The sequence below is a fragment of the Corythoichthys intestinalis genome, chromosome 3, assembly GCF_030265065.1.
Source record: "Corythoichthys intestinalis isolate RoL2023-P3 chromosome 3, ASM3026506v1, whole genome shotgun sequence".
Lineage (NCBI taxonomy): Eukaryota > Metazoa > Chordata > Actinopteri > Syngnathiformes > Syngnathidae > Corythoichthys > Corythoichthys intestinalis.
Genome location: NC_080397.1, coordinates 64422988 through 64448740, shown reverse-complemented (window position 1 = coordinate 64448740; position 25753 = coordinate 64422988). Strand labels below are relative to the sequence as shown.

The following is a 25753-nucleotide window of genomic DNA, read 5'->3' as shown; positions in this document are numbered from 1 at the left end:
TTGGTCTCCCGTGATAAGATGGCCTCATGTATCTTTTATGCCTTAGATTCTGCTTTTAACCCGGCGACTACCTGTAAATGTTTGTACTTGCGAACCTCTGCAGTTAGTAGCTCGTCCACCATGTTTTTCCACAGGAGCTGATCAATCCTCTCCGCCCCCTCTATTTGCCTCCGCCAATAGCAGCTCGTACGCCTAGAATTTCCGTTTTAAAAGTTGCGGCAGGTACGCTGTGTGGAAATCTGACACATTCGTACGCCGCGCGGAAAGGCGTGGTCGCTAAGATGACATTTTTCCTCGTGAAACCACGTGAACCACGCAGATGCGTCAGGTATAAACCAGCCTTGTCCACCGGCACATCTTCAAAGTGCATCTTTGCTTTTCAGTGGCTTAAACGGTAGCTCATTTTCCCAGTGAGCCTAATCAGGTTAATTCCCACAGTCCAGCACGGATAAAGATGCCTTGGACCGGCTTCCTGTGACGGACGCTTTGTTCAGTGTCCGGTGCGAGCTCTGATCACATAGCTAGCTTAATCAGGAAGCAGAGCTGGGCACGCTCGTTCCGCCGGGGCGGGCTAATGCCCTTTGGGACTCGCCGGCCACCGCTTTGAAAGCAATCTGGGATGGAGTCACGTCAGCGCGTGATGCAACACAAGGCGCACTTGATCGAACGGCGAGAGCATCAGAGGATTGTTTAGCACTCCTGGAGAACTGAATGGCTCTATCGTTATTGCCGTCCGGGAAATACCGTGGTGACATTTTTCATGTGACAGAAATCATAAGGTGCCAATAACGTTGTGACATGCAATATGGTTATTATGTCCTTCATAATTTCACCTACAAAAAAAGAACTGAAAAGCCTTAGGAACTTTATTATTTTGCTTTGCAGTAGACTTCATTTTGGTCATCCAAGAGATCCTTCAAAAGCAAACTATTCAATCTGTACATAGTGGACGTAGTTACCTCATTTTAGTTTTCTTTCCTGGCTTCTGAACTTTCCGTGTGACCACTACCTGCACAACAGAAACGGAGGTGGGTAGTAATGCGTTACATTTTGAGAAAACTGTACTTCTAGTGTACTGTACCCACTAAAAATAGTTTTAGCACACATGTCATCCTTTTTATTTTTACTATAGTAGATTTGTGAAAAAGAAACACCCTTCACTCCGTTACTTTGGGCTATATTAGTGTCCTTACATTTTCCCCTCTATATTTTACATATTTAATTTCTTGACAGGTATGAGAACACGTCATATTAATAAAGTAAAAAATAAGATATTATGAGGTACAATAGGATACTGTTTATGTGACAAAAAAAAAAGATTGGAGACAAGCTGGTGGATGAGACTCTGGAGTGGTAAAGTCGAAATCACGTAAGTTGAGTACGTCGTAACTCATGGACTACCTGTATAATAATAGTTCATATACAGTGCCTTGCAAAAGTATTCGGCCCCCTTGAATCTTGCAACCTTTCGCCACATTTCAGGCTTCAAACATAAAGATGGGAAATTTTATTTTTTTGTCAAGAATCAACAACAAGTGGGACACAGTCGTGAAGTGGAACAAAATTGATTGGATAATTTAAAAAGAAATGTGAGAAATTATCCGGATTTGGATACAAAAAGATTTCCCAAGCTTTAAACATCTCAAGGAGCACTGTGAAAGCCATCATATTGAAACGGAAGGAGCATCAGACCACTGCAAATCTACCAAGACCCGGCCGTCCTTCCAAACTTTCTTCTCAAACAAGGAGAAAACTGATCAGAGATGCAGCCAAGAGGCCCATGATCACTCTGGATGAACTGCAGAGATCTACAGCTGAGGTGGGAGAGTCTGTCCATAGGACAACAATCAGTCGTACACTGCACAAATCTGGCCTTTATGGAAGAGTGGCAAGAAGAAAGCCATTTCTCAAAGATATCCATAAAAAGTCTCGTTTCAAGTTTGCCACAAGCCACCTGGGAGACACACCAAACATGTGCTCTGGTCAGATGAAACCAAAATTGAACTTTTTGGCCACAATGCAAAACGATATGTTTGGCGTAAAAGCAACACAGCTCATCACCCTGAACACACCATCCCCACTGTCAAACATGGTGGTGGCAGCATCATGTGTTTGGGCCTGCTTTTCTTCAGCAGGGACAGGGAAGATGGTTAAAATTGACGGGAAGATGGATGCAGCCAAATACAGGAACATTCTGGAAGAAAACCTGTTGGTATCTGCACAAGACCTGAGACTGGGACGGAGATTTATCTTCCAACAGGACAATGATCCAAAACATAAAGCCAAATCTACAATGGAATGGTTCAAAAATAAACGTATCCAGGTGTTAGAATGGCCAAGTCAAAGTCCAGACCTGAACCCAATGGAGAATCTGTGGAAAGAGCTGAAGACTGCTGTTCACAAACACTCTCCATCCAACCCCACTGAGCTCGAGCTGTTTTGCAAGGAAGAATGGGCAAGAATGTCAGTCTCTCGATGTGCAAAACTGATAGAAACATACCCCAAGCGACTTGCGGCTGTAATTGGAGCAAAAGGTGGCGCTACAAAGTATTAACGCAAGGGGGCCGAATAATATTGCACGCCCCACTTTTCAGTTTTTTATTTGTTAAAAAAGTTGAAATTATCCAATAAATTTTGTTCCACTTCACAATTGTGTCCCACTTGTTGTTGATTCTTGACAAAAAATTAAAATTTTATATCTTTATGTTTGAAGCCTGAAATGTGGCGAAAGGTTGCAAGGTTCAAGGGGGCCGAATACTTTTGCAAGGCACTGTATACTGGAATAATATTGCTTTGAAGTAACACTACTCATACTTGAGTCCAACTTTTGGCTACTTTACACACCTCTGTCAATGAGTTGAATGCGTAATTAATTGTTAAACCTTTAATCACTTCATGCAACAGACTGTGCCATATAACTGTCAGACAGTAGTGCAACCAGGAAATGTTCTTTCTCCAGGCACCGACATGCATATTCATGGGCACACAGTCAGGTCATAATGAGGCAAAGTGTCATCTCTCATTTTCGCAGCAGGTAGAAGAATGTCTGCTGGGGTCGGAGGGTAATCCCTGGTTATTGTGTTCCGGCCGGTGTGCCAGCCAATTAAAGTTGCCTGCGACTAGAAGCGCGGAGAGCTTATTAAAAAGCTGCAGGTGTTTTTTTTTTTTTTGAGGAGGAGATGAGAGTCAGATTTTACAAGTGTGAGTGTGTTAGCTGTCAGCGCAAGTTGTTACTCCACAAGGATGCTGAAAAAAGGTGGCTATTTGATGAGAGGAGGTAGACTTTAATCACACTGAAATTACAGTTTCAACCAAATGGCACTCGCTATGGGATTTGGGAAAAGGATTCTTGAATTTTTGTGTGTCCACTCATGATAGATGAGGCTATCAGTGTTGCCAACTTTCTCACGAAATCTGGCAACTTTCCAAAGCCTCTTGACCAATGGCGCGGGAAGGGGGGGGCTGAGGGTGCTTCAGCACCCCCTTGTGTTGGGAAAAAAAAAAGTGTTTTGGTACATTCTTTTTTGGGTTAAAAGTAGGGCTGTCAAACGATTAAAAATTTTAATCGAGTTAATCACAGCTTAAAAAGTAATTCGGGCTGTCAAAATTATCGCGTTAACGGGCGTTAATTAATTTCTAAGATTGATCACGTTAAAATATTTGATGCAATTAACGCAGATTACCCGCTCAGACAGATTTAAATGACGGTACAGTGAAACACCATTTGTTAATTGTGTTTTATGGAGTTTTGCCGCCCTCTGCTGGCGCTTGGGTGCGACTGATTTTATTGGCTTCAGCCACCCATGAGCATTGTGTAAGTAATTATTGACATCAACAATGGCGGGCTACTAGTTTATTTTTTGATTGAAAATTTTACAAATTTCATTAAAACGAAAACATTAAGAGGGGTTTTAATATAAAATTTCGATAAATTGTACTAAAATTTTTCTTTTAAGAACTACAAGTCTTTCTATCCATGGATCGCTTTAACAGAATGTTAATGCCATCTTGTTGATTTATTGTTATAATAAACAAATACAGTCCTTATGTACCGTATGTTGAATGTATATATCCATCTTGTCTTGTCTTCCCACTCTAAAAATAATTTACAGAAAAATATGGCATATTTTATAGATGGTTTGAATTGCGATTAATTGCGATTAATTACGATTAATTAATTTTTAAGCTGTAATTAACTCGATTAAAAATTTTAATCGTTTGACAGCCCTAAAATTAATTAATCGCAATTCAAACATCTATAAAATATGCCATATTTTTCTGTAAATTATTGTTGGAATGGAAAGATAAAACACAAGACAGATATATAGTACATTCAACATACTGTACATAAGTACTGTATTTGTTTATTATAACAATAAATCAACAAGCTGGCATTATCATTAACATTCTGTTAAAGCGATCCATGGATAGAAAGACTTGTGGTTCTTAAAAGATAAACGTTAGTACAAGTTATAGAAATTTTATATTAAAAACCCTCTTAATGTTTTCGTTTTAATAAAATTTGTAAAGTTTTCATTCAAAAAATAAACTAGTAGCTCGCCATTGTTGATGTCAATAATTACACAATGCTCATTGTGCTGAATCCCATAAAATCAGTCGCACCCAAGCGCCAGCAGAGGGTGACAAAACACCAAAAACACAAGTAACAAGTGGACATGACACTGTGCTGTCATTTTAATCTGTTTGAGCGGGGCATGTGCGTCAAATATTTTAACGTGATTAATTTAAAAGATTACCGCCCGTTAATGCAATAATTTTGACAGCCCTAGTTAAAAGTCAATAAATTAATAAAACCTATTGAAACAGCTGTGTATGATAACTTTGGGGATTAAATACATATCCATCCATCCATCCATTATCGACCGCTAAATCCAGGGTCGGGTTGCGGGGGCAGCAGCTTTAGCGGGACAGCCCAGACTTCCCTCTCCCCAGCCACTTCAACCAGTTTATTTTAATTCAAATAATCATCGGAATAAGGAAATTTTGTCCATGTAAATGCAGTCATTGTTTATACATCTTTGGGTTAGTGTGGGGTCAGCACCCCGTGGTTCTAAAGCCGCGTACAGTTCTTTAGCGCTGCCCTAGGGAAATATATATTTATTTTTAAAATATTATTTCTGTAGGAGGAAAAACATGACACAAACATTCATTCATTCATTTATTTTCCAAGCCGTTTATCCCTCGCGAGGGTCACGGGGGTGCTGGAGCCAATTCTAGCTAACTATGGGCACACAAGCATTCCTCCAATTCATTAATACTGTAATGAAATTAAACTTGAGGTGGCATCGTAGAACAGAGTAGTCACGTGGTGCGTCCTTCTCTATAAGATTCGTTGCAGAGAAAATAACATTTACAATATTTTCTGCACTATAAGGCGCATCGGAGTATAAGGCGCACCTTCAATGAATGGCCTGTTTTAAAACCGTTTTCATGTATAGGGCGCACAGTAGGCGCAGTAGTGGTAGTCGTAGTAGTAGTAGTTGGCATTGCGGTATGCATCCACAAGATGGAGCTGAGCTAAACGGAATGTCATGCCATAATTAACTAATATTCGTCCATAGCGTATAAGGCACACAAGATTAGAAGGCGCACCGTTGGCTTTTGAGAAAATTGAAGGCCTTCAGGTCCGCCTTATAGTCTGGAAAATACGGTAATCACGAAGGCTGTGTTTGTAACCAATTTAGTCATTTTGATAGTAGCCTAATATAGCTAATATACTGTAGATACAGTGGTATAAAAAAAGGATCTGAACCTTTTTGAATTTCTCACATTTCTGCATAAAATCCCCATCAAATGTGATCTGATCTTTGTCAAAATCACACAGATGAAAAAAAGTGTCTTCTTTTACTAAAACTACCCAAACATTTATAGGCTTTCATATTTTAATGAGGATAGTATGCAAACAATGACAGAAAGGGGAAAACTAAGTAAGTGAATCATCACATTTAATGTTTTGTGGCCCCTCCCTTTGGCAGCATTAGCTTCAACCAGACGCTTCCTGTAGCTGCAGATCAGTCTGGCACATGGATCAGGCTTAATCTTGGCCCCTTCTTCTCGACAAAACTGCTGTAGTTCAATCTGATGCCTGGGACGTCTGGCATGAATCGCTGTCTTTAGGTCATGCCACAGCATCTCAGTGGGGTTCAAGTCTAGACTTGGACATGTCGACTCCAGAATGTGTATTTTGTTCTTCTGAAACCATTCTGAAGTAGATTTACTTCTGTGTTTTAGATCATGGTTTTGTTGCAGGATCCATCCTCTTTTTAGCTTCAACTGTCTGACAGACAACCTCCGGTTTTCCTGCACAACCTTTCACTTCATTCTTCCATTAATGATTGCAAGTTGTCCAGGCCCTGAGGAAGCAAAACAGCCCCAAATTATGATGCTCCCTCCACCATGCTTCACGGTGGGGATGAGGTGTTAATGTTGGTGAGCTGTTCCATTTTTCCTCCACGCATGACGCTGTGTGTTACTCCCAAACAATTCAACTTTGGTGTCATCAGTCCACAAAATATTTTGCCAAAACTTCTGTGAATTGTCCAAGGGCCTTTTTGCGAACATTAAACGAGCAGCATTTTTTTTTTTTTTTTAAAGACAGGTGTGGCTTCCTCCGTGGAGTCCTCCCATTCTTGACCATAGTTTTACATATAGTTGATGTGTGCACAGAGATATTGGACTGTGCCAGTGATTTCTGTAAGTCTTTAGCAGATGCATTAGAGTTCTTTTTTACCTCTCTGAGTATTCTGCACTCAACTCTTGGCGTGGTCTTAGGTGGACGGCCACTCCTTGGGAGAGGAGCAACAGTGCCAAACTCTCTCTATTTGTACACAACTTCTCCGACTGTCGATTGATGAACCAGGGGTGCGCAATGTTTTTTGCTCCAAGATCTACTTTTAAATGAGACAACCTCCAACGATCTACCTTAAGAGAGGAGGGTGAACTAAAAAAAGAAAAAAATTTAAATGTACAGTTGCAGTAATTATGCTTTGTGAGCAACATATGAGGTTATGTTGCTCACAAAACACAAATAACTGTGTACATTTAAAAAAATATAAATAAAAAATGGACGGTAAATTATGTTTGCTCACATAACATAATTAACTATGTACATTTAAAAAAAAAAAAAAAAAAATATTTTTTTTGGTTTTTTTTTCATGCCGCGAGCTACCCACACTGATCGCGATCGACGTAATGGGCACCCCTGATCTACACGTTTAAAGATGGTTTTGTATGCTTTCCCAGCTTTACACAAATCAACAATCCTTGATCGCAGGTCTTCAGACAGCTCTTTTGACTGAGCCATGATGCACATCAGACCATGATTCTCATCAAGACATTTCTTACCAGGTTGTGTTTTAGAATGGGCAGGGCAGCTTTAAAGCACTCATCAGTGATTAATTCTTACCAGCTGTGTACTTTATAGTGGGCAAGGCAGCTTTGAAGCACTCATCAGTGATTGGACACACACCTGACTTAAATTGTTTGGTAATAGTCTCCCGAGGCAGATGGTTCACTTACTTATTTTTCCCCCTTCTGTCATTGTTTGAATGCTATCTTCATTAAGATATGAAAACCTATAAATGTTTGGGTGGTTTTAGTTAAAACGGAGACTGTTTTTTCATGTATGTGATTTTGACAAACAACTGATCACATTTGATGGTGATTTTATGCAGAAATTTTGGGTTGCCGACCCCTGGGTTAGGTTGCGCTGGATATGTCACATGACTGACACGACCCAAACACTGCTATGATGCAAGGTTGTCACACATTGTGAACATATGTCGGACACGATGGCACATTTCATCTTCGTCAGACGAGAACTCGCATATTGCGTAATTATCGCTGGCAAAAACAACAATGTTCTGGTGTGTTTCGCGGTCGGAACTTCGCTCCTTTTCCTGGGTCTACTCGTGATAGACGTGCTCACCAATTTACGTGTCGGTAAATGCCACCGGTTTAATGGGTTTAATTGTCAAAGAATGGAGTTATAGTTTTCAGTTTCTGCATTTACTGGACTGCAGTGACTCCAATTAGTCATTGATCAAATCCCTGGGATGTTTGATTTTGCTGACAGGCTTTCCAAAAGAAGAAACGACTTGTCTGGGCTCTACATCTGACACTTTCAAAGATTGATGTGTTCTTGTTTGATTTTGTCCAGCATCCAATCTGAGCTTGTTTACTGGCGCTTTCTCCGGCTTTTCCATTAGGCGACGACAGGCCTGTTTGTCCGTCAGACGGCACTTAAACTTTCATTTGCAGACGAGTTATGCTCGTCGCCCCGCGTTATTTTGGAACCTTTTTGGCCTCTGCCTCCGCCTCCCGCTGCCCTTTTCACAGAGAAAGTGAGAGGCTCTCCGGGCTGGAGAGTCAATTAATGAAAAATGCCTTCATGAGCAGCCCACGTTTAAAGGGCAAGCGACTCAGTCAAATTGAACTTTTTTTCCCTTTGCAATCATACTGGGTGGGGATGTTTTTTTTTTTCCTCTCAAACTTTTTAGATGATTGTCAGGCAAATAATGATGACAAAAAGATGAGAGGACTGTGGAGATGATGAAGAGGTGTTTGTTTCGTAGCATTTTTAGATGAGTTCCGAGTTAGACCGTTTGATAGAGTGCGTACACGTATAGCTACGTGCAACCTGACCCGTTCAGGTAAATGCAATTGTTGGTGCAAGGATTAGAGATCGCATCACTGAAAATTGAGAGACGGCGAGAACTAAAAGTGGTGTTTGTCATGTGGCAAAATAGATTTTGCTATGTGGCATTGTTTTTTTCTTGCCATGTGTGAATAGCCGCCATTGGTATGATTGTGCATGGCCTGCAAAACTACCATATACCCCCCCAAAATTACCATTTACTCCCCCAAAAATGCCACAAACCAAAATGCCTTTTGCTACATACGAAAACAAACAAACAAACAAACAAACACACACAAAAAAAAGCCACATGCCAAAATCCGTTTGCTATCTGGCAAAAAAAAAAAAAAAAAAAAATGCCACATGGCAAAATCAATTTTGCCTCATGGCAAATAAAATGCCTCATGGCAAAATCCCAATTTGCCACATGGCAAAAAAAAAAAAAAGAAAATGCCGCATGGCAAAATCCATTTTGCCACATGGCAAAGAAAAAAATGCCACATGGCAAAATCCATTTTGCCAAACGGCAAAAAAAAATGCCACATGGATGGCAAAATCCATTTTGCCACGTGGAAAAAGAAATGCCACATGACAATTTTCATTTTGCCACATCGAAAAAGAAATGCCATTTGCCACATGGCCAAAAAAAAAAACACCACATGGCAAAGAAAAAATGCCACATGGCAAAATCCATTTTTTCAAATTGCAAAAAAAATGTCACATGGCAAAAAAATGCCACATGGCAAAATCAATTTTTCCAAATGGAAAAAAAATGCCACATAGCAAAATCAATTTTACCACCTGGCAAAAAAAATGCCACATGGCAAAATCCCATTTTGCCACATGGCAAAATTCATTTTGCTACATGGCAAAAAAAAAAAAAAAAAAATGCCATATGGCAAAGAAAAATGCCACATGGCAAGAAAAAAAAAAAAAAAAAAAACGCCACATGGCAAATACTTGGTTCTTGCTGTCTCTTTACTCAGATGCGCCTTCTAGTCCAAAAATTACAGTTCTCCTTCCTCCCAACTCCGCCCAACGACGTAAAAAAAAAAAAAAAAAAAAAAAAAAAAAAGCGACATTGGATAATTTCTCTCGTCACACCGGTTGAAAAACACTGCATAAAGGACCGGTGGAGAGGGGAGTGACATGCCCTAACACTGCTACGATGCAGGCTGACGTACTACACTTACAATAAGAAAATGTCACACATCGTGAATATATGACGGAAATTTTGTCGCATTTTCATCTCGTCAGACGTAAACTGCCATTCGAGTCATTATGTTTTCGTCTCCCGAGACACCTTTTTAGCTTGTGAATCGTCTCTTCATCGACAAAGTATTTTTCCTCTTGCCACCGTTGACAAAAACGACAATGGTTGACACAAAATTTCAGTACCCGCAAAGCATTCCCTCGTCACGCACCTTGAAATATCGTGTAAACAAATTTAGTCAAAATCAAGTCCGGGGTTGCGACAACTACTAATCCTAAGAGATGCATCCCTTGTTTCCTGAAAGAAAACCAAGACAACACCCATCCTTCCATTTGTCAACCATCCATTTATCCGCCTTAACGAGCACTCAACCCCTTCTCGGTGATGGAAGTCATGATTGTGAATTTATATGAGTGTTTATCAGAGACGGCCGGATGCATTTTACGAGGCCGATGAGTTGGGACCGTGTGGCGAGGGCTTGGGTTTCATAACCAGTTTGGCAGCATTCTGTCCAGGAAGTGGTACTCTGGAAGCGACAGGAAATTACTAACCAGTCACGCACACCCTTTATAATTCCCCCTGGTCGGTACTTGATTGGCTTATTAACATGACAATGCTGTCCGACATTTGCGGACAAATAAAACTTGGTCATAAATGTCAGATAAAGCCAAAGGCAAACAAAAATAAAAATGAATGACTGGATGTGAACCAAAATAGTTTGCACGAAACATGAACAAAAATAGTTTGGACGAAACATGATAATAAAGTAACATTTGAAACATTTCAATATATTTTTTGTTTTGGTCAACTTATTTAAAAAATCTAGTCATTTTAATCATTTAAGATTTAAGCAATTTTGTGAATTATGCGATTCCCATCAAAAAGCAGGTAAACTGGACAGAAGACTCGGTAAATGTTGTTTTTGTCATTAATGATGATGAAAATAATTCGTCGACGAACATTTTTTTTGCGACGACGACGAGACGATGACAAGCTAAAGATATTCCTCGGGAGCGTAAAACTTTACAAAACTAGACAAAAATAATTTCCGTCATATACAGGTAGTCCCCGGGTTATGACGTACTCGACTTACTTCGGCCCTTTTAACACACATATAGTGCTGGCCAAAAGTATTGGCACCTCGGCAATTCTGTCAGACAATGCTCAATTTGTCCCAGAAAATGATTGGTATTAATATCTTCATTGATTTGCTTGCAATGAAAAAACATAAGAGAATGGGGGAAAAAAATAAATCATGATTTTTTTTACACAAAACTCCCAAAATAGGTTGGACAAAAGTATTGGCGCCCCTTGAAAAATCATGTGATGCATCTCTAATTTGTGTAATTAACAGCACCTCTTACTCACCTGTGGCACATAACAGGTGGTGGCAATGACTAAATCACACTTGCAGCCAGTTAAAATGGATTAAAGTTGACTCAACCTCTGCCCTGTGTCCTTGTGTGTACCACATTTAGTATGAGGGAAAAGAAAGACCAAAGAACTGTCTGAGGACTTGAGAAGCAAAATTGTGAGGAAGCATGGGCAATCGCAATACTACAAGTCCATCTCCAAAGACCTGAATGTTCCTGTGTCCACCGTGCTCAGTGTCATCAATAAGTGTAAAGCCCACGGCACTGTGGCTAACCTCCCTAGATGTGGACGGAAAAGAAAAATTGACGAGAAATTTCAACCAAAGATTGTGCGGATGGTGGATAAATAACCTCGACTAACATCCAAACAAGTTCAAGCTGTCACGTGGTCTGAGAGTGTCAACCCGTACTATCCGTCGGCATCTGAATGAAAAGGGACTCTACTGTAGAATAGCCAGGAAGACTCCACTTCTGAGCCAGAGACATAAAAAGCCAGGCTGGGTTTTGCCAAAACTTACCTGAGAAAGCCCAAAATGTTCTCTGGTCAGATGAGACAAAAGTGCTTTTTGGGAAAAGGCATCAACATAGAGTTTACAGGGAAAAAAACGAGGCCTTAAATTGAGGCATTATGAAGCTTTGCTGCCTCTGGCACTGGACTGCTTGACCGTGTGCATGGCATTATGATGTCTGAAGACTACCAGCAAACTTTGCAGCATTAATGTAGGGCGCACTGTGACAAAGCTGGGTCTCCTTCAGAGTTCATGGGTCGTCTAGCAGGACAATGACCCAAAACATACTTCAAAAAGCACTAGAAAATGGTTTGAGAGAAAGCACTGGAGACTTCTACAGTGAGTCCAGACCTAAATCCCATAGAACAACTGTGGAGAGATCTGAAAATGGCACCCTTCAAATCTCAGAGACCTGGAGCAGTTGGCCAAAGAAGAATGGTCTAAAATTCCAGCAGAGTATTGTAAGAAACTCATTTATAGATACCAGAAGAGGTTGTTCGCAGTTATTTTGTCTCAAGGTTGTGCTACCAAGTACCAATACTTTTGTCCGGCCCATTTTTGGAGTTTTGTGTAAAATGGTCATGATTTAACGTTTTGTGTTTTTTCATTGCAAGCAAAATAAATGACAACATTACTACATTACTACTATGGGGTGGTGTGGCTCAGTGGTAGAGTAGTTGTCCCCCAACCCAGAGGTTGTGGGTTCGATTCTTCACCCTGATGAACTCGCCTAAGTATCCTTGAGCAAGATACTGAACCCCATGTTGCTCCTGGTGCTGCGTCACCAGTAGGTGAATAGTGAGATAGTGTAAAGCGCTTTGAGCGCCTTGAAAGGTGGAAAAGCGCTATATAAGTATAACACCGTTTACCGTTTACCTAAGCATTTGTAATTGCAATCATTTTCTGGGAGAAATTGAGCATCATCTGACAGAATTGCAGGGGTGCCAATAATTTCGGCCAAACTGCAGCGTTTGGAAGATGTAAAAAGGTTGTCCGCCCGATTGCCTGGCTGAGCGGTCCACTGTCCGACAAAGCCAAGGCAGACCTTGCCCTGCAAACACTCAAGATGGTAATTGGAGCAATCCAATCCTGTGGTTTTGCGAGTGTGAATGGCAATGACTAATGAAGACCTTAATGCTCTCAAAAGATATGCTGAATAGGGTCAGATGACCCTTCTCTGGATACAAAAGCGATTTGTGTCAACTGATCCACTCCAGTTAAGCAATTTTGTGAATTACGAAGACGACGAGACGATAACGCGCTAATAACATGCCTTGGAAGTAGGAGTGGAAACCTCTTGGTACCTCACGATACGATACGATTTGCGATACAAAGCTCACGATAACGATAATCTGGCGATATGGCGATACAACGATTATCGATACATTGGTCAGGAAATCATTCTAGAATATTCTACAAACAACTAATAAACAGAAAAACAAGCTTCTGCTGTGAATTGGAATGAGTTTGTCGCTAGTAGACGTTCAATCCGTTTGAAGTGGGAGGGATGGCAGCGGCTATGGCCGTCAGTGGCAGCCAATGCCAGGCAATGAGGTAATTTTGGGCCATGTTGATTTTCAGTTACTTCCTGTTGATTTTGGAGTATTTTATGGGTGACTTCCTGTTTGTTTTGAGTTACAGAACAGGAAGTGACCTAGGAATCACCCAAATGAATCGGCAGTGACTCAAACTCAACAAGTAATGAGCTGTAATTGCCCAAAAATGAACCGCAAGTGACCTGTAAATGCCCTGAAAACCGGACCAAATGACTGTGAATGCTCTGGTTTCGAATGAACGAACGTTCCCAGTCTAAATGGATTCGCCGTCAATGCAGCCTTAGAGTTAACTGAGACACTATTATGGTGGAAGATTTTGGTAGCAACTTGTTGGTTACTTTTTATTTTGAGACATTGGCACCTTTTTAAAACGATATCTCGATTCTTGGCAGGAGCATATCGATAACCTTTTGTGATACAAAGTATCACGATATATCACCATTTCGATATTTTGTCACACCCCTACTTGGAAGCTTAAAACATAACAAAACCAGACGAAAATCATTTCCATCATATACAGGCTGTTCCCTGGGTTATGACGTACTCGAGTGACGTGATTTCGACTTATTTGACTGTATTTCATGGAAAAGTTGAAGACGAAATTGGCTGCCAAATGCAACACTGAAAATTAGTGAGGGTGACAAGTTTTCATTATAACTTGGGGGCAGACCTTGGCGGCAGAGTTTAATTAGCCCGCTGGAGGCTTTGAAAATAATGGCCTCTGGCGTACTCATGTCAGAATACAATGACGGCCCAATCAAGTTTCCCGAAGCAGAAATGATAAAAATGCAATTTAATAATTGAAAGAAAAAAAAAAGACACAAAACACAACAACATCCAAAGAATAGATATATTGAAAAGTGTGAGATTTTTGAAACATTTAAATGCAGTGAAAAAAGTATGAAAAAAGTTTGCGCACCTGTGATCATTTCTAACTCTGAATTCAAGCTGCAGTAAACTGTAAAGCAATGTTGTTTTTGGCAGCCCTTTTAATTTTCACTTTTGGACGATAATACTTATTAGTCTCAGTTACATTGTAGTCATTTCAAAATTTGTGTGTCTAGACTTATTTAGTCTAGTTTAGTTGCTTTTATTAAAAAAGTTTTCATCTGTAAAATTAAAAAATATACTCCCCAAAAAATAAATTAAGGTTTCCAACTATTTCGAATAAACATTGACAGACAAGCACATATTGTAGCGTCTATCTATGAGGACAAGGCCAACTTGGTGATAATACACGCTCAACAAGAAAACATCATTTTTAATTAATGATACTCACCTGGACGCCATGACCTGTATGTAAAGTAAAAGTTGATGAAAATACAGCGTCTGCTTTAACTAAAACCACCCAAACATTTATAGGTTTTCATATTTTAATGAGGAAAGTATGCAAACAATGACAGAAGGGGGAAAAAAAAAAAAATTCATAAGTCAAGAGTAAAAAAATAAAATTTGGCCACTCCAGAACATATATTTTGTTCTTCTGAAACCATTCTGAAGTTGATTTACTTCTGTGTTTTGGATCAGTTGCCACATAGAGCCAAATATTCCAATTACAATTGGAATATTTGTTCAAACCGAATAAATGTGTTCCATATAAACACCTCATTCGGAATGAACAGGCCCAAACCGAATGGAATTTCATTCCGATTCACAGGGGTGGAATATTCCTTTTCCCAAACCGATTAGAAGTCAAATTATATCATGTAAACAGGGAAGCGGAATGGTGGCTGGTTGCGTTCTTTCTGCACATGCTCCGTACTTAAACGTCACTTGCAACATGGCTTCCAAGCACAGCGCACCTAATTGGAGTCCGGCGGAAAGATTGTATTTAATTCAAACTTTAAAAGAATTGAATATAATTGCTCGCTTAGACGGGCGTAAAAGGAGGAACAGTGAACTATTTAAAAAAGTTCACGAGAGGTTACACGAAGCCGGAATAGACCGGAGCGTTGACCAGATTAGAAACCGGTGGAAAAGCGGCTACTACAAGGCAAAAGAGCAAAACAGCAGAAGCGGATACGACCCCACAAACACAACAAGTGGGTTAAAGTTAAAACAGCAGCACTCCGACGATCGATCTCCATGTTTTGCAACGTGACGCTTTGTTTTGATTAATCTGCGCATGTCAGACGGCAGTTGTCAAACGTCCTTTCGGAATAAAGGCAGTCACATGTAAACGCTGGATCGGAATAGATGAAGTGACATGTAAACAGCTGATCTGAAATTTCCATTCGGAATGATTTGAATCGGTATGAATAAAAGTCAGCATGTAAACGTGGCTATTGTCTTGCAGCATCCATCCTCTTTTGAGCTCGAACTGTCTGACAGACGGCCTCAGGTGTTCCTGCAAAACTTTTGAATTCATTCTTCCATTAATGCTTGCAAGTTGTCCAGGCCCTGAGGTAGCCAAACAGCCCCAAATCATGATGCCCTCTCCACCATGCTTCACGGTCGGGATGAGGTGTTGATGTTGGTGAGCTGTTCCATTTTTCCTCCATCGATGACGCTGTGTGTTCTTCCCAAACAATTCAACTTTAGTTTCATCAGTCCACAAAATGCTTTGCCACAACTCCTGTGGAGTGTCCAATTGCCTTTTTGCGAACATTAAACCAGCAACAATGTTTTTTTTTGTTTTTTTTAGACAGCAGTGGCTTCCTCCGTGGAGTCCTCTCATGAACACAATTCTTGGCCATTGTTTTACATATAGTTGATGTGTCCACAGAGAGATTGGACTGTTCCAGTGATTTCTGTAAGTCTTGAGCAGACACTCTAGGGTTCTTTTTTTCCCCTCTCTGAGTAATCTGCGCTGAACTCTTGGCGTGATCTTTGGTGGACAGCCACTCCTTGGGAGAGAAGCAACAGTGCCAAACCCTCTCCATTTGTAGACAACTTTTCTGACTGTCGATTGATGAACATCCAGACTTTTAAAGATGCTTTTGTATCCTTTCCCAGCTTTATACAAATCAACAATCCTTGATTGCAGGTCTTCAGACAGCTCTTCTCACTGAGCCATGATGCACATCAGACAATGCTTCTCATCAAGACAATTCTTACCCAGTGTGTGTTTTTTAGTGTGCAGGGCAGCTTTAACACACTTTTGTATCCTGAGAAGGGTCATCTGACTCTAATCAGCATATCTTTTGTGAGCATTGAGGTTCTCGTTAGTCATTCCCATTCACACTCACAAAATGCATCCAATGCAGATTCTTGACTCTTGACACCTTGTCCAATGCAGATTCTTGACTCTTGACAAGGTGATGATGCTGGAACTTTTGTTTGGTCCTGTTCCAGTGAGATTTACAAAGATGACTGCCTGAAGAAAACATCAAAATTCCTTCAGTCCTTGATGATATGGGGCTGTTGAAGTAATTTGTTATTTTTTCAAGTTTTTTGTTTTAATCTGAGTTTGTTCTACATGAGTGAGTGCTCGTCCAAGACTGGTGATTCCATACTTTTTGCTAGGGGTTGTAAATCTTCGAAACAAAGAACATCAGACCCTTATTATTATTATTATAATTTTAACACAGCCCTTTCAAGTAATTGCCCAATTGTACAGCCTTTTGAGTGTATAACCTATCGTGAATCTACCGCAACTCCTTGTTTGCCATGTAGCATTAAAAAAGATCCTGAAAACCTGGATTCATCTGGTAAGTCACACCGGACTGTTCTTATTTTCAACACCATTACGTAGGATGCGCGCAGTAATCGTTTTGTGTGACTGGAGTCATTTGCCCAATCATAGCATGTCTTCGATTCTTTTGTTTTTCCATTTGGCTCCTCAGTTGTCATGGCGACAACTCACGGTTATATAAGGAGCCAATTAAGACACTTTGATTGAAGCAAGACAATTTAGTTGATGAAATCCTCATTACAGTGATAAATGAGTTAACAGTAACAATAATAAGACACAGACGCAGTCAGGTCACATTTAATTCCTTTAATATATATCATTCTCCCACTCACTCTTGCGGCCTTGTCACACCACACACTCTTGTCTTCTGGTTGTCGTCGATGTCTTTGTGTGCGTCCGCAGTCTGCAATCTGCCTCTTAAGTCCTCCTCCAAGCTGAATAGACTCCCTAATGGCTTTGGGAGGGACCCGAACAAGTAGAAAAATGGGGAGTCCTTTCGCCTCCTTTTCACGTCTGCGTTCCATCCGAGGAGGAGGAGGATGATGAAAAGCCTTTCATGGAGTCTTTCGTCGGCATTGAAAGACACATGTAAGTGGCCTAATCGGAATCGCTGACAAAGGCGGCTAACGGAGGAGCGCTAACCGCTAACCCGGAGGCTGGTGCCGCTTCCTCGCTTTAATTGCGTGACTCAGTCGTCTGTCACTTTTTTCGGGCTGCCTTTCCTTTGAATGTTTCTTGATGATGAATAAAGTCACAAGGTTCCCAACTTAGGAAAAGGATTCTGAATGAGTCTGTGTGTGTGTTTACTCAAGGATATTTTCCATCAGCCGGGCAGAAATAAATATGTTTAAAATTCTCTCAAATGTAAATTATATATATTATTGGCTGACCATTATATTGGTCCGCCTTTATAAGAAGCGTAATCACTTAGTGAACATAAGTTATCCTATTACATTGGCTGCATATGATCGCCCATATTATAGTGCTGCAATGAGTAATTCCTGAACTCGCGTAATTTGATTAGAAGATAGCTTCGAATCAAATTTTGCTGCTTCGAGGATTTGTTTAGCCCATGGGAAGGGGGACCCACATTTCCTTTTCGGGTTGTGCCCAGGCCATTTGGGGGCCCTAAGCAAAATAATGCCAAGGGGCCCATATTTTTGGCACACCATTTCTTCACAGTAACCCAGTGAAACCCATACATGCAATCCAACCCATACGTCCATATTTTTTATATTAATCAGATTTTGTTGCACTGCATACTTCAAACTTCTCACCCCAAATGATTGTCAGTACTTACAGTAGATAGCGCCAAACCTTTTTCTAAAAGAGGAAAAGAGGTTAAGGAAGAACTTTTTTTTAAGCTTGAAATTAAGTATCAGAACTCACAATAGTCAAATAAAGCAAACAGTAGTAAACAAAATAGAATATAAATTAATAAATAAACATATATAATAATAAACAATTGCCAGATTGGGGGCCCCCTAGTGGTCAGGGGCCCTAAGCAGCTGCATAGTCTGCGTATAGGCTGGGCCGGCCCTGGTTGTGCCTGGCCGTTCCCCGTGGAAACAGGCCTGGCCAACAGACACTTGCCTTCGAGCGACACTTCTAGGCCTGGCTCCAGAGGGGGGCCCCGGTAACCTGCGTCCGGGCAAGGGAAAACTGACTCCATTTGTGGGAGCGGAATATCGACAGGCAGATCGTTGCAGAGTCCTCATCACTGCAGACGCTGCACCGGTTCGTAGTGGTTTAGAACAGGGTACCCGCGGGTTATTAAAAGTATTAAAAAAAGCATTGAATTTAGTTTTCCATGATTAAAGGTATTAAAAGTATTAAATTAGCTGTCGTAAGTCTGGAATTTTTTCACCGTGGTTTTAATTTTGAAGAACATCTCAGTGCAACCTAAATTATATCCGTGATGAAGTTTTTTTTTTTTTTTTTAATCCATAACGAAGATGACGCGTAGATTTTTACGATGCGCTGCACTACAAATCATAATGCGCCTCGTGCGTGCGCGCTGCAACATCACAACAGCAGGCAATCGCACAGTACTGTGTGCTAACGTAAGGAACTGCTCAGATGCCTTAGTTGTTATGTTCGACGAAAGCCTCAACAAGACAACCAAGTCCAAACTGTTGGACCAGCATGTGAGGTATTGGATCGGCGACCAAGTCGCATCCAGATACTTTGGGTCGCAGTTTATGGGTCATGCGAAGGCAGTGGACCTGCTTAACATTTCAAAGTAAGTTGCAGATTCCTCCAATTAAAATGTGTTAGATGCAATAATGTATTTCTGCACGGTTTGCCTTTCGAATGAATGTGAATTTCGTAGTTTTAACTCAAGAGTTAGCCATGTTCAATGGGGTATTGGCAGGTGCACTAGTTTTAGCATGGATAAACCGGAGACGTAGATCCACCATCACCCTCAGATACACAACACTATTATTGGAACGAGTGCGGGCTAACGTTGATCTGAATATCATGGCATGGTGATAGGCAAATTATAATGTCGGTGATAGTAAAACACCTCCTGGTATATTTAAATGTTTTTCTTGATTGAATAAGAGTATGGATTTTCTCTATCTGATTAAAAGAAATGTCTTCAATAGCTAACAAAGGATTAACATGTGTTTTGTATACTTCTTGTAATGTGATTAGAAAAAAACAATTACCAAGGGAAATGGTCATGTGTAGCTTTTTTATTTTGTGGTAATTAATGGTAAACTACTGCCATTTAGTGGCTGTTTTTTACTTTCACTGCCAATTGCAAGATTTTCCCAAGCACTTTACAGTTAAGGTGACCAACTTGACAATCACCAACCTACCACCTTGACTAGGTCCTGTTAAAAGGGAAACCTGTTGTATTGCAAATGTAATTTCTGAAGTTGCTTTACAAAAATAGTGTAAAATCCATTTTATCCTGGGGAAAAAAAATCTGAAAGACCTTATATTTAAATGTGTTTTAATTGTATCGTCAGAAAATGTGCATTTTTTTTTTTTTGTTTAAACACACTTAGTAATTGAGGTTAAATTTGATGTTCAGTGCTTTATTTTTTTAATATGACTCAATATTTAAATAATGGGTGCGGGAAAAGTATTAATTTTCAGTTGAAATGGCATTAAAAACGTCTTAAAAGTCTTGAATTTAGATTTATCAATCTTGGGGGGACCCTGTAGAAGGAGCTGAGCTGAAAGGCAAAGCTCTCAATTTACCAGTCGATCTACGTTCCTACCCTCACCTATGGTCACAAGCTGTGGGTCGTGACCAAAAGGACAAGATCCTGGATACAAGCGGCCGAAATAAGTTTCCGCAGGTGTCCGGGCTCTCCCTTAGAGCTAGGGTGAGGAGCTCGGTCATCTGGGAGGGTCTCGGTGTCGAGCCGCTCCTCCTCTCGGGCATCTGGTTCGGATGCCTCCTGGACGCCTCCCCGGAGAGGTGTTCTGGACATGTCCCACCGGCGGGAGGACCCGTGGACGACCCATGACACGCTGGAGAGACTATGGCTAGGTTCATACTACAGGTCTTAATGCACGAGTCCGATTTTTTCGTGTCTTTCAGACTCGAGTCAGGCATTAACTTGACGGTCTGAACGGGACGAGTCGCATAGAAGTGGACCATTTCAAATCCGATCTGTGCCACATTCAGTGGCAGACTTGGCAATTTTGGGGCCTAAGGTGAACATATCCATGGGCCCTCTTCATTGGTCAGGGGTTAAAAAGGTGAGAAGGGTGTAGAGGAAATATGTTCTGGTACTGTTCTGGTACTCTAGGGCTGTCCTAAACGACAAAGTTTCTCCTGATTAGTCAGCCGACTAGTTTTACGATTAATCGAATAATCTAATAATTTCTTTAAAAACATTTTTTTTTTTACTAATTTAGCAATGAAATTTTTGTTGACGCTTATTAATTCACAAAACTATTTTGGAACACTTAAATTCTTTATTAAAGTACAAATAATCATTTAAATAACAATAATTAATCACAAATAAACAATGAGGTTAAATGCTGATAGCATTTACGAGTGCAAAAGAATGGAAAGCAAACAGATTCAGAACACTGACTTTGCCTTTCCAACATTATTCGTGGCAATTCTTAAAAAAAAAAAAAAAAATCTGGCAATATTATAATAGTATACTACTGTATATAATAATAGTATAATAATTCTTCATTGCCAATCATATTTGTCATGAAGAGTGTCATTTGAAAGCTATTCTTAGTGTAGAATCTGTATTATGTAGCATTTACTCGACATATTATAATATTAGTTCTGAAGTATGTGGGATTGACTCCAGAAATCATTATTTATATGACGAACATGACATGTTTTGCTGTTAACCAGCTGTTGAGTGTTATTGTATGACTGACTGGAACTGTACTACATTGTTTCGCCACAGTGTATTTTATGTTCGGTGTGAAGAAGAAGATGAAAGTTAAAAGAGGCGTTAGAGGCCTGTTCTCAACTTCTCCCTCACTGCACTTTGGCTCTCTTGGAGAGCACGTTCGCTCATGTGTTCAACCATGTTCATAAACCATAGCCGACGTGCAAAGTAGCAAGTGAGCTGTAAAAAGAGCGAGCTTAGTGGCGTGAAAACCGCGGGAGAGCTAAGTGAAGCTAACGAACGGCTAAGCGGAGCTAAACAATGCTAAACAGCGCTAAATGAAGCTAAGCGACTGATACTCTGTCCGTCGTCGTGGAACAGTCCATTGTCGTGCGTGTGTGTGTGTGTGTGGGGGGGGGATAATATAAATGCAGCATTCAAATGGCTTTCTTTTTTGTTTTGTTATTTGTTTGTTTGGTATGCTGACATAATTATACATGACGAATAGTTGGGGCTGCTGCTAGCTCCTGTGGCCCAAGCCGTTGCTCATTGGGGCAAGGGCAGCTGGTTGGGGGCCCCCTACTGGTTGGGGGCCTAAGGCGATCGTCTACTTTGCCTGAATAGTAGATCCGTCTATGGCCACATTTTTTCAGAACGTGACTGGCGGTCTGAACAGTCAAGACTCCCAAATCGGAATTAATGCATCAATTATGTCAGCAAAGAGCAAGTGGCACGGAGGTCGGCAGTCATGTCGGCTTTAGCGCCGAGCTTGAACTCTGCTTTTAAGCACTTGACAAGCCGCAACAAATTAAAAGCCTTATATAAGCATTATAATGAAAGCTACACATGTTGTATGTATCTATATTAGCCTACTGTCAAAATGACTTAATTGGCTATAAATACATAATGAGCTTTCATGAATAAATGTTTATTTTCCTAGCAGTGCTTTCAATACTGAATAACACACCACGTGACTACTTGTTGTTGTCCGATTCTGCCTCAAATTTAACTTCATTACAATATTAATCAATTATGTTAATTGCTTTGATAACATTGAAGAAAAGCAAAAAAGACATCCAAATTTGGATGTCATTTGTATTTCGAATATTCCAAAAAAACAACAAAATAGAACGTGCATAACATTTATAAAAAATAAAACGGCACCCTTTTGAAAAGTTAAAGTGTATAATTAGAGTTCACGTACCTGTATAAAAGCGATGGGTGATATCGATCGCATCACACGACTCGTTACACAGTATGCTGCCGCTGAAATGTCCTTGATTTGCTGATTGGTGAAGTTGCCTGCCATTTTTATGGCCCTTTCCTTGACTGTCTTAGGGCGAGAGGCATGTATTTGATTTTTTGTATTATCTCGATTTTGAAGTCTGCAAATAGGTGTTCTGATATGTTGATGAACGTCTCCTTCATGTACTCACCATCTGTGAATGGTTTTCCACGCTTCATTATCTCCCGGGTTGCAACAAAACATGCAGCAGCATAGTGGAGTTTGGTGATGCAATCCACTTCTTAAACCTATTCTTGCACTCCTCTAAGTTCTTCAGAAGTAATGGAATCACACTTTTTCTCTCACTCCCAATTGGGTACTCGGCTGCCGGGTTTGTCTGCAGTAGCCACCTGCCACAGGCTATGACGCAAATCTTCGTTGACAGAAATGTTGAAATTCAATATTTATTCTACACATTTTACAGCACTGGAAAACGTTAAGAATGTTTGTGTCATTTTTGTCCTCCTACAGAAACCATATCAAAACAAAAAATATATGTCCCTCAACCATCTTTTTCCATTTTCAAACATTTTTGAAAATTCTCCTAGGAGCCACTAGGGCAGCGCTAAAGAGCCGCATGCGGACTAAGATTGTTTTAATTTCATGTAGGAAATGTTTCCTCCACTAGAGGGCATTCATGCTCTTTGAACGGGTGATGTATCATTTCTGGAGATTTTTCTAGTCGGAATTTGACAATTCTTGTGTATTTTTCTGGCCCAATATGTTCATGCAATAGGTTATAGTACAGGAAATGATAACAGTTCATATAGATCAGTGGTTCTTAACCTGGGTTCGGCGATGGTAGAGAAACGCAGAGCCCTATTTTAATACGTTGATGAAATCTGGCAAAGTGGCTTTTTAGACCATGTTTTGGACTGATTTGCTCCCAATTTACAGGCTTAATCAATTTCTTTTAATTGCTATTCCTCAAACTGATGAGTGGAGTAACTGGTTTGCTCAGTGGAAGGTTGACTGGCACTTGGTATGAGGGAATACAACAGACGAATGGGCAGCGTGGTCTCAAATTTTGACCTGTTTATAAAACATGCCGTCAAAATGAGGAGAATTTTGAATGGGAATTTGCTAAATTACTAGCTTGTTAGCTTAGATATATCGGTTTTGAATTCGAAAAAAAATTGCTTTCATTATCTAATTCCGAACGGTTCGGTGAATCCACATTTGAAACTCCTGGGGTTCGGTACCTTTAGCAAGATTAAGAACCACTAATATAGATGATGATGTGCTGAAAAAAAACCCATACATTTTTGATGATGGGCGGGGGGATAAAAGTGCAGATGTTTTTTGGTGAGGCCACAGAGAGTGAGTTTAAAGAAATTCTGGCTTACTATCCAACGTCTCAGGAGGAGAAGCAGTGCATCAGCAATACTGCGAATGGTGTAGATTGTGTGCTGAAGGATGGACGGGATACCACAAAGTCATTACGGGCGCCTGCTCCACCAGCAATTAACATGTTCTCCTTTTGTTTATCTGTGTGTGGTTTTCCTCAGAGTCAAGAAGAAGACCAAACCCTTGAACCTTAAGATCCACAGCAGTGTGGGAAGCTGCGAGAACTTACCCACCTACCTACCCAGCCAGCGTTCACCGTTGCACTCCGAGCGCTCCCTGAGATCCTTCTTTTTCCCTTCCTTCGTACCCTCCACGCCACCCGTGCATGCTGAAACGCCCTCTGCAAGTGAGACGTCTTCTCTATTTATTCATGTAGACTACAAGCAGCTCTTTTGGGGGGGGGGGGGGGGGGGGGGGGGGACACAGTTGTTTTTAGCAGCCCTTTTAATTTCTATTTTAAGTCTTTGGGACGAAAATACTGCTTAATCTCAGTCATATTTTTGTCATTTCAAAATGGGTTAGTCTTCGTCTAGTTTTTGTTGACTACTCAAGCAGTATTCGCCTGCATAAATTTTAGGTTGTAGTGTTAAAAACCATTCTTGTTAGGGAATGAGAAATGAAAAATGGCGTCCCCACCCGCCCCCCAATCTTTGTGGCAAAATGGATTTTGGTTTGTGGCATTTTTTGGAGGGGTATATGGCATTTTGTTTCTGGGTATATGGCAGTTTTGCAGGCCATGCATGTCCGTGCCATTGACGGCTATGCATGTCCAAATTTTCCATTCATTTTAAATGGCAGAAAAACACGTGGCTGTGATTTTTGGCCATACACTTACCTTTACAGCGCATTGACATTCAACTGACACTCAAGTCAGGCTATGGCATTGACGGCTATGAACGTCCAAATTTTCCATTCATTTCAATTGGCAGAAAAACATGAGGCTTTGATTTTCAGCCATCCACTTACCATTACAGCGCATTGACATTCAACTGACACGCAAGTCAGCCATTGACGGCTATGAATGTCCAAAATTTGCATTCATTTTAAATGGCAGAAAAACGTGTGGTTGTGATTTTGGGCCATACACTTTACATTACAGCGCATTGACATGCAACTGGCAAAATCAATTTTGCCACAACGCAAAACAATGCCACAATAGCAAAAAAAAAAAAGAAAAAAAGCCACATGGCAAAATCTGTTTTATCATATGGCAAAAAAATGCCATGTGGCAAATACAACTTTTGATTAAAGGCCACATGGCAGAATTCATTTTGCCACATGGCAAATACCACCTTTCCTTCTCGGCCCTGCTGCTTCATTTAGCAATGAACGGTCTCTCTCTTGCTCTAATTACTGGCACCCACGCAGCCCCACATTACACGCAAAAAAGGACCCAAAGTTCCCAAACGGGACGGCTCACAGCTGCCGGCAAAAATCAATAATCAAATTTGTTGGCAACAATCCATTGACTTTTCTAATCAACTATCTCAAAGTGTCGGTAAAAAAACAAACAAACAAAAAAAAAAAAACGGGAATGAGGATAATTAGGACTGGCGATTCCTTGCTACGGTACCCCCTGCTGGCTCGCGCCCATATTTGGTGAAATCACTGCTCAACATTTGTTGTGCCACTGTTTACAAGTAATATTAAACAGCAACAGAAGTTGTGATAAATGTATGCAAACTATTATAATCAAAACCAGTTTCCAATCAGCACTAAATTAGGCGCAGGTCTGTCTGAACCACTATCACTAATAAAAACAAGATGTAATCTGCTACCAAGTTATGTACAAATCACCGAACACACTCAGCCATAAAACTGTACCATAAACTTTATAATGATATTGACGGGGCGTGGGGCC

General features: G+C 40.5%; 1 protein-coding gene across 3 annotated transcripts in view; it reads left to right on the top strand.

Moving 5' to 3' along the window:
- Nucleotides 1–25753, top strand: part of ksr2 (kinase suppressor of ras 2) — a 156790-nt gene that overhangs the window by 53916 nt on the left and 77121 nt on the right. For all 3 annotated transcript variants that reach the window (XM_057833048.1, XM_057833049.1, XM_057833047.1), the window contains one exon: nucleotides 24054–24238. In XM_057833048.1, coding sequence (XP_057689031.1) covers nucleotides 24054–24238 — 185 coding nt within the window. The remainder of the gene's footprint in view (nucleotides 1–24053; nucleotides 24239–25753) is intronic.